General features: G+C 52.1%; 1 protein-coding gene across 1 annotated transcript in view; it reads left to right on the top strand.

Moving 5' to 3' along the window:
- CACNA1A (calcium voltage-gated channel subunit alpha1 A) overlaps positions 1-8,062 on the top strand; it is a 140,676-nt gene that overhangs the window by 111,805 nt on the left and 20,809 nt on the right. The window contains exons 37-38 of the mRNA XM_026660587.2: positions 28-124; positions 7,787-7,892. Coding sequence (XP_026516372.1) covers positions 28-124; positions 7,787-7,892 — 203 coding nt within the window. The remainder of the gene's footprint in view (positions 1-27; positions 125-7,786; positions 7,893-8,062) is intronic.

Raw genomic sequence — 8,062 nt, 5'->3', positions numbered from 1 at the left:
TTTTTTTTTTTTTCTTTCCGCTACCAGGGGCCGGATGACTTTCACGGATATGTATGAGATGCTGAGGCATATGTCTCCACCCCTTGGGTTAGGGAAGAAATGCCCACCCCGGGTTGCTTATAAGGTAGAATAAATTAAAAAGACAAAAACATGCAAATCAAATTCACTTAATTTTTTTTTAATTTTTTTTTAACCAAAACATTTTTTAAAAAATCAGCCTATACAATATCTTTTTATACATTTCTTTGTGTTTTTTTTCCTTGATCAAATCTCTTAAATAGTACGGTGTGTCCGTTTGAGTCCGTTAGCATTTCATGTTTCAGAGACTCCATTATGGCAAGGCAGCTGGGGTGGGTAAGAACTGAAGTCCAAGGTGCATGTTAATTCTCTACAAGCCCCTTTTTAAGGATTCCTTCTTCCCTTCCTTTTTTCATTCGGTGGAAGAGACATTGCTTTAAAACGTTGAATTCCCCCACCCCGCCCCTGTCAAACCCTTCTCTGTAGGATGATCTGTACAGCTCTGACCGACCTGTCACGTCAGTCATTAAAGATTTCCTCAGTGGGTGGGAGACAGGTGGCTGGAAATTGAAAGGTTGCAGTTCAAAGCTGGACAGTGGGAAGAGGTCAGGGGTCATATATCCCTTGTGGGCCTGATCTAGAACCCACTGAAGTCAGTGGGAGACTTTCCACTGAGTTCGTTGTGCTTTAGGTCAGGCCCAGGATGAGAATCGAATAGGTTGGCCAGGGAAGGAAAGGCGATTCAGGTGATACAGCGGCACCATGGCTCAGAGTATCTGGTCCATTCCTTTCCCGGAATGATCAGTGAGGACTGATTGCAAGGCCTGGAGTGGGAGGGCACAGTAAAGGCAGTGAATTTTAAAGGGTCGCTCCCATTAGCATCAGAGGAGCTCGTAGACATCGCAGTCAAGATCGGGGATCATTGTCCTTGGCGCTGTATAAACATACAGGCCAGAGTTTTCAAAAGAGCTCAGCACCGATTTGGAGTCTGTTTACAGAGAGACATTGACTGGTATAACGCCCCATGTGGACCCTCGAATTCCGACAGAGTGCCTTTCTCTGGGTTACTTGGAACAAGCAACAGAAACCAGACAAAGGCCCTCTGATTACGGAATAAGAGTTGGGAGTTGCACTGGTGTGACGCTCGCGGTATGGGTATACCAGCGTAGTTACACTGGGAAATTGCCCCAGGTAGACGAGCGCTCGGGCACTGAAATAAGTAGCCGTATTTTCAAACATTCTGACGCCTACGCAGGAGTGAGATGCTGAGTTCTGGCCTCATTGGACAATCTGGGTCCAGTGGTGAGTGCTGAGCACTGGGAAATCTGGCCAACGCTTAGGTTTCACCCAGTCTACCATCCATAGGCATTCCCCGTAATTTCTCAGGGATCCAGTGGAAGCTGTTTCCTTGGAAGCGAAGATCCGACTGCAGTGTTTCCAACATTGCAGCTGGGGGTTAGATCCTGGAAGTGAAATTGGCTCTTGGAGGCAGCGGTGCCTAGTGATTCAGGCAGCATGCTGGGGTGCAGCAGAACTTGGTTCAGTTCCTTGCAGTGTCTTAGATTCGCTGGGTGAACATAAGCTAGTCACGGCTCTGTGCCTCAGTTTCCTCACCTTTCAAAGTATGAGAAGCTAAACACCCTCAGTGGTAGAAAGGAAATTAGATGCTTAGTTTCTTTCAAGTTTTAATCATCTCAGTTGTGATTTGTAACCTAGACCGGCGATTTGTTTTCAAAATACGAGATTTGTTTGGCTTTTTTTTGCCTGACAATGACCAGTGACACCGTATTTCTGACCACAGTGCATTGTGGGAGGCCCAGCACTCTCCCACAGTGTAGTGGTGGAAGCTGAGGAAAGGGCGCACCGGGTCTGAGCTGCTAAGTTAACTCGAGTTATAACTCAGGCATTGCCCCATCCACACGCACAAACCCCACAACTTGTCAGCTGCTAACATGACCCTTCTGTAATGTGGATGCAGGCTAGCGCTGCTCGAGTGCCGCTGATCCATTGCCGTCTCATAATTCCCCCTCATGTGCCCAGAACGGACAGACCAGTTCTCCCTCCGTTCGCTGGAAAAGAATCCTTAAAGTGGCCCCGCTTATTGCTGTACAAAGAACCATGGCATGCGCCCCAGAAGTCCTAGCGACACCCACAGATATGTGGGTGCTGCAACGCAAGTGTTATGGTTGCTCTCAGTCAAGCTGGGTTGACTCCAGAGGAGTCACTTGAGTGTGTCTAACTCGGGCTAACTGCAGTGAAGACCTGCCCAAGGCCTAAAGGTGTGATTTGAAACGTAGCTAAAGATGTAACAAGATCCTATTGCTGGAAGTTGAAGCTGGACAGGTGTAGATTTAGGCACACGTTTTTAACGCATTAATTAACCGTTGGCACGATTTACCAAGGCTTGGGATGGATTCTCCAGCATTGGCCGTGTTTAAATCAAGATTGGATGTTTTTTTCTAAAATATCGGCTTGAGTTCAAACAGGAATTAATTCAGGGAAGTCCTGTGGCCTGAGTTCTACAGGAGGGTCAAACCGGATGGTTGAAATGGGCCCCTCTGGCCACAGGATCTAGGATTGAAATTCTATGAAAAACCAGTGGGAAAGGCTGTGTGGACTTGAAACCAGGCTGGGTTTTGTTTAGCTCAAGTCAGTGACCTGGAGCGGTGGCCTCAGGGCTTGTCTGCAGAGGGAAGTTCTTGTTGAATCTGGTAGAGTGTGAATTTGGCAGTGTGGCCTAGAGGGGAGAGCCACTGGACTGGGACTCGGGAGAGCTGGGTTCCAGCTCTGCCGGGTGATTGTGGGCCAGTCGCTTCCCCTCTCTGTGCCGCGGTGATGATGAGACCGACCTCGGTGGTTACCTGCTTTGCGATCTGATGGAGAAGAGCTCGGTGGTGGTGTTATCGTTCTAGCTGCAGCGGAATAGTGATGCTACCATAGCTGTGCCGGTCACTCTCCCCACAGAGACAAGCAGAGAAATCAGTGGGCTTCCACATAGGTGCAGGGCTCTACCCAGCTTGGCAGGAGCTAAATTCATCCCTGGGATTAAACAGGTGAAGCTGCAGCAGCGTCAGTTGCAGATGAGTCTGCTCAGGCCAGGGCTGAACATGGTGCCAATGTCAGAGCCCAATCGCTTGTGACCTCCAGGCTCGCTCACAAGGCCTAGGGCATGCGATAGGTCTTCTCAGAAGGGCTCACCCAGCAGGTGTCTTAGCTCTGGCGAGTCACCTCCTTCGAAAGCCCCTGTTCTCTGCCCGCAAAGCTGGTCCCCATCTGTAATCAGCCCTCTGGGGAACTCCCTTGTGCTGCTTTCAAAAAGATCCTCCACCAGAGACAATATTAACAGCTACTAACTTTCTCTCTTGCCCCCTTTTCATCCCGGGACTCCTTTCTCTGTCAATGCAGTTCTAACCTGTCTAGCAGCTTCTCTCCTCTTCCCGTCACATTCAGTCTTTCCCATCTCTGGTTCTCCCCTCGCCTCCATTCTCTCCCCCGCCCCCACTCCTGCCTTTCCCCCCGCTTGGAAGCTAGAACTGCCCTACAGGGCAGTTTTGGAGGGTTCCCATTTATGACCGTGGATCCATAACCCACTGCTTCCCCTTCATTGCTCCTTCAGCCACCCAGAGCTCACCGTGTCTCTCCCCCATGTGTGGTGTCCCTGTGCGTCTGTCTGTCCTTGCCCAATAGGGTTCAGCCCATTGGCAAAGTGCATTGTCCCGACACCAGGCTTGGGAAGGCTGGTCCCGGGGTGCGTTCTCAGAAGCAGAGAGTTTGCTCCTGCCCCTATCCCAGGCTGCCAGCCAGAATAGAACCTGAGTCCTTCCAGCACCTGAACCACAGGCCTCTCCCATCTGAGCTAAAGGAACAGCTCCCGCTGCTGCAGGGCCCGCCAGGATCACACGCAGCCGGGTGGCAGGGGCTTCTAAGGACCAAGTTGTGTCAGGGCCTGACTCTCGCATCCACTTTAGGCCAGGTCTATGAGCTATCCTGGCAAGCCTGCCTGCCGGAGACGCAGCGCCTGCCGAGACAGCTTAGACCAGTTCCCCAAATGAAATCGGCTGTATTGGCAAAAGACTTCTCTGCCGGTGTCACCATGTCTAGACGAGGGCTTTTGCCAATATAGAAATCGCGTTAAAAAAAATCACATCCCTAAGTGTTGTTACTGGATCGGCAACTTTTTCTGGCGTAAGCCTGAGCCTGGCTCCCCACGCTGACACCCATTTAACGCCGTCGGGGTGTGGTTTTGTTACGATTCCTAGTAGGGCCACTGCTACATGGATGTGAAGGTGCCTTGTGGCTATTCCCATGTGGGAAGGGGAATAAGCCATATTGACACAAGGCGCCTTTATCTTGGTAGAATTGCATCGTACTGGGGGCGTACTGGTGTAGCGATATTGGGAAAAGTCACCCCCCTACATGATGTGCTATTACTAGGACAAACACTGTGTAAACCGGGCCTAAATGGGAATCAGGACTGTAGTGCCTTCGATCCCACAGTGATGGGCACTGCAGAAACACTGAAGAGAGCCCAGTGAGGTATGCACGAAGGAAAGGAGGTGTAGGTCTGAGTTCTGGGGGGCAAACAGGATGGTTTGAAGAGGCTGGCACAGCTCTGTCGGGTTCCCAGCTCTTCACGTCCCTGACTGACCAAGCTATGCCAACAAAAGCCTGTAACATTAACCTGGCCTTGTCTGTGCCTCCTACTTTCTGAGCCTTTAGAGTTACGCCCAGGTCACATTTTCCTCCAGCACCACAAAGGCTGGGAACTTCCTTTTTTCTTTCGCACGAAAGCTGAGGTTGTCCCATGACTCCCAAAGCTGGGGCTTTAAGAGAGATGGCAGCATGGAGCAGCTCAGGGCAGGCAAGGGTTCTACCCTGGGACTTCACACTGGAAATTGACTGAGGTGTTTGTCCTGGTGCAACCACATCGGTTAGGGGAGTGGGTTTTAACGACTGTAGCTATAACAGTACAACTCCTAATGTGGACACAGCTATACTGAGATAAAAGCATCTTAAAGCAGTATAACTTACTGCCTTTCCCTTATGTGAATAGCTTTACTGGTATAAGCAACTTTATACGGTGTGTCCACACTAGGGGATTGTACTGCATTAACTGGACCCATCAGAAAAGGAGAACGCTGATGTATATGATGCTAGTGGAGCAACGGGACTGAGGACTCGTCTCTCTTCCTGCATCTGGGAGGAGGGTGATGTCTAGTGGTTAGAGCAGGGAATCAGGACTCTCAGGTTCTGTTCTTGGCTAGGGGAGGGAATGTGGTTAGAGGATTGAATTGAGTGTGAGGATTCCCAGGTTCTATTCCCAGCTCTGCCATTTGCTCACTTCCCCTGGCTGTGCCTCAGTTTCCCCATTTTACAGAGCTCCTCAGACGGCAGGTGCAATAGGTTTGCACCATGTTGTTTTTGCTCAGTAGCCTCTCCTCAGCCTGCCCATCAGTCCTTGCTCCTCCGCTCCCCTCACTCTATCTAAAACCTGCTGGACTCTCCATTCAGTCCACCTGGGTATCTCATACCCGCTGAGTCTTTTCCGTGCCCTCCCATTCACCCCCTTCTCCCTTGGCTCACTCCTCCATGACAGCTGCTGTCCAGAAAACCATTGTGAGAGGAGCAGTGGTGCCCCCGCAAAGGGGTCTTGGCTGATTGTGTTCCCCTCACCCGGAGCTGAGAATCCAGGCAGCTCCATCCCAGACCCAGCCTGGTCCCTTCTACCGCAAGAGAACCGTGTTATGGGCCATCCTGCCCGGTGTTGGGTGCTTGCCCGATGAGAGCACCATGCTGCACCCAGCCTTGTGGGTGACCTGGCTCTTCCAGGGTCTCTCGACAAGGTTAGTGGGTAACATGGTTTGGCCTGTCCATGTCTCCCTCCCTGCAGAGCCATGCATGTGCTAGGATGTTCTGGGAAAATCCGGGCCCATATCCTATCATGCTTTGCCATGGAGGATTGTGGGTGCTTTTCACACCGTGCAATGCATTTTGGGAAGGGCTGGCAGAGACCTGGGGGGCTGGGTGTGTCCAACCATGGATAATACCATGTCCACACCTGGATAATCAGGCAGGGTCCTGTTTGCAACTGTATCGAGGGGACCGGCAACGATACAGCAACTCCAGCCCAAGTGGGATTTGAACCTAGATCGGGGATGTGGCAAACGTCCCATGATCCGAACCACAGAGCAGTGATCAGGATCACGTAACACTATTGCTGGGGCCTTGGGGTGCCCAATCGCTGACAGGTTGAAAACACAGCACAGGTGAAAGTGTCCTGAGCCCGGAGGGGGACGATGGGGGCTACTTCCCCAAACCATGGGGCAGTGTGGAGCTGCACGCCCCCTCACTCTAATCCCTGAAACAGCACCTCCGTGCTTAATGCTGATCTCTGCAGATCCCCGTTTTCTGGACGTCACGCTCGGATGGACCTTCATGCTAATTTTCTCTTCATCCTCCCTGTCTGTCCTACTCCCCCGTCTCTCTGTCTTTTTCCCTTCTTGTTTTGCTGTCCCACCCCCACCTTTGTCAGTTACATCCCTTTAAAGACCGGAAGAGACCCCCCCCCCAACCCCATCTCCATATGGTCCACAGCCTTATCTTAGCTAATGCACTAACTGGTCGGCCACTGCCCAATCCAACCCTAAGCATCTTGTTGCCCAACAGCCTGAACTCTGAGGAATGCCGAGTGTCTGTCAATTTTTTCATTTCTTCCCTTCGCCCCTTGAGGACGCACCCATTCTCTGCACCGAGAGCACAAGCCTGTGGGCCTCTCACTCTAGAGCAGTCTAGCCCAGAGCTATGAATGAGTCTCGACGTATTAATGCTTCCTGCCGCATGCTGCATGCCGCTGCATGAGCCCTGGCGTGGCGCTGGCTTGCCTGGGCCCTGGAAGGAACGCGCTTTGTTGGATGGTACCGGCTGCAGTGAGCATTAACTGTCGCTCCCCTGTTTCCCTTTGCTGACGCCGAGTGCGCTCCTGCCTTGCAACGTGGACTTTGTGTTTCTTTCTTCGTTGATTTCTTTAGCTTAATTTTAATTTTTTTTAAAAGTCCGTGAGCCCTTTGGAAAGAACTCTGGGGAAGGCGGGGAGGGATGCAACCCAGAGAGCAGAGGTGGGATCTAGAGGTTGGAACAGGACTTCTGGGTTCTCTGCCCAGTTGTTGGAGGGGAGTGGTGTCTAGTGGTTAGAGAAGGGAGCTAGAAGTCAGGGCTCCGGGGTTCTGTTCCTGGCTTTAGTATGAATGTGGACTAGTGGGTAGTTGGGAGTCAGGTCTCCTGGGTTCTCATCTTCGCTCTGGGATGGGAATGTTGAATAGTGGTTAAAGCAGGAGCCTGAGCCAGGACTCCTGGGTCCTATTCCCAAATCTGCCACTGACTCACTGTGTATAATGGGGAGACAGTTGCCTCAGTTTCCCCATCTCTAAAATGGGGACAATTCTGGCCCGCCCACCAGTGGCTGAGGTTTAATCCCCAAATGCCAGCAACACACTCTGAGATCCTCAGCTGGATGGAGACAGGTATAGGCCAAGGATGCTTGTTGTAAAGGGAGTGCCTCATTCAGTGGCACTGGGCACCCACGTAGGCCCATCAGCATCCAGAAGGGATGGGGGAGGGGTGTTGGTTAGCAAGAGCTGGGGATCCCCCGAGCACTGAACCCGGTGACACCGCAGAGTTCTCCCCAGGGCTCCCCTGTTTTGAAACTCACACTGGCCTCTGGGGTGGGGGGGGCCATGAGGGTGACGCGCTTCTGCTTGCCCCTCTGCAGAGACTGCTCCGCATGGACCTGCCTGTGGCTGACGACAACACCGTCCACTTCAACTCAACCCTCATGGCTCTGATCAGGACCGCGCTGGACATCAAGATCGCCAAAGGCAAGTGTGAGGCTCTGGGACCTGGGGCAGTGGTGTTGGGGAGCTGGCTCCTCTGTGCAGGATGGGGTCTGACCGGCAGGGCCTTGCTCTGGAGCCCCGCCTTCAAAAGGAAATCCACAACTGCTCCAGCCCCGGCCTCTCCCAGCAGGGGGCGCTGTATTGAACAGGGC

The sequence above is a fragment of the Terrapene carolina genome, unplaced genomic scaffold (assembly GCF_002925995.2).
Source record: "Terrapene carolina triunguis isolate 2854851 unplaced genomic scaffold, T_m_triunguis-2.0 Scaffold833, whole genome shotgun sequence".
Lineage (NCBI taxonomy): Eukaryota > Metazoa > Chordata > Testudines > Emydidae > Terrapene > Terrapene triunguis.
Note: the sequence above shows the minus strand (reverse complement) of the source record. Positions and strands in the feature narration are given on the sequence as shown.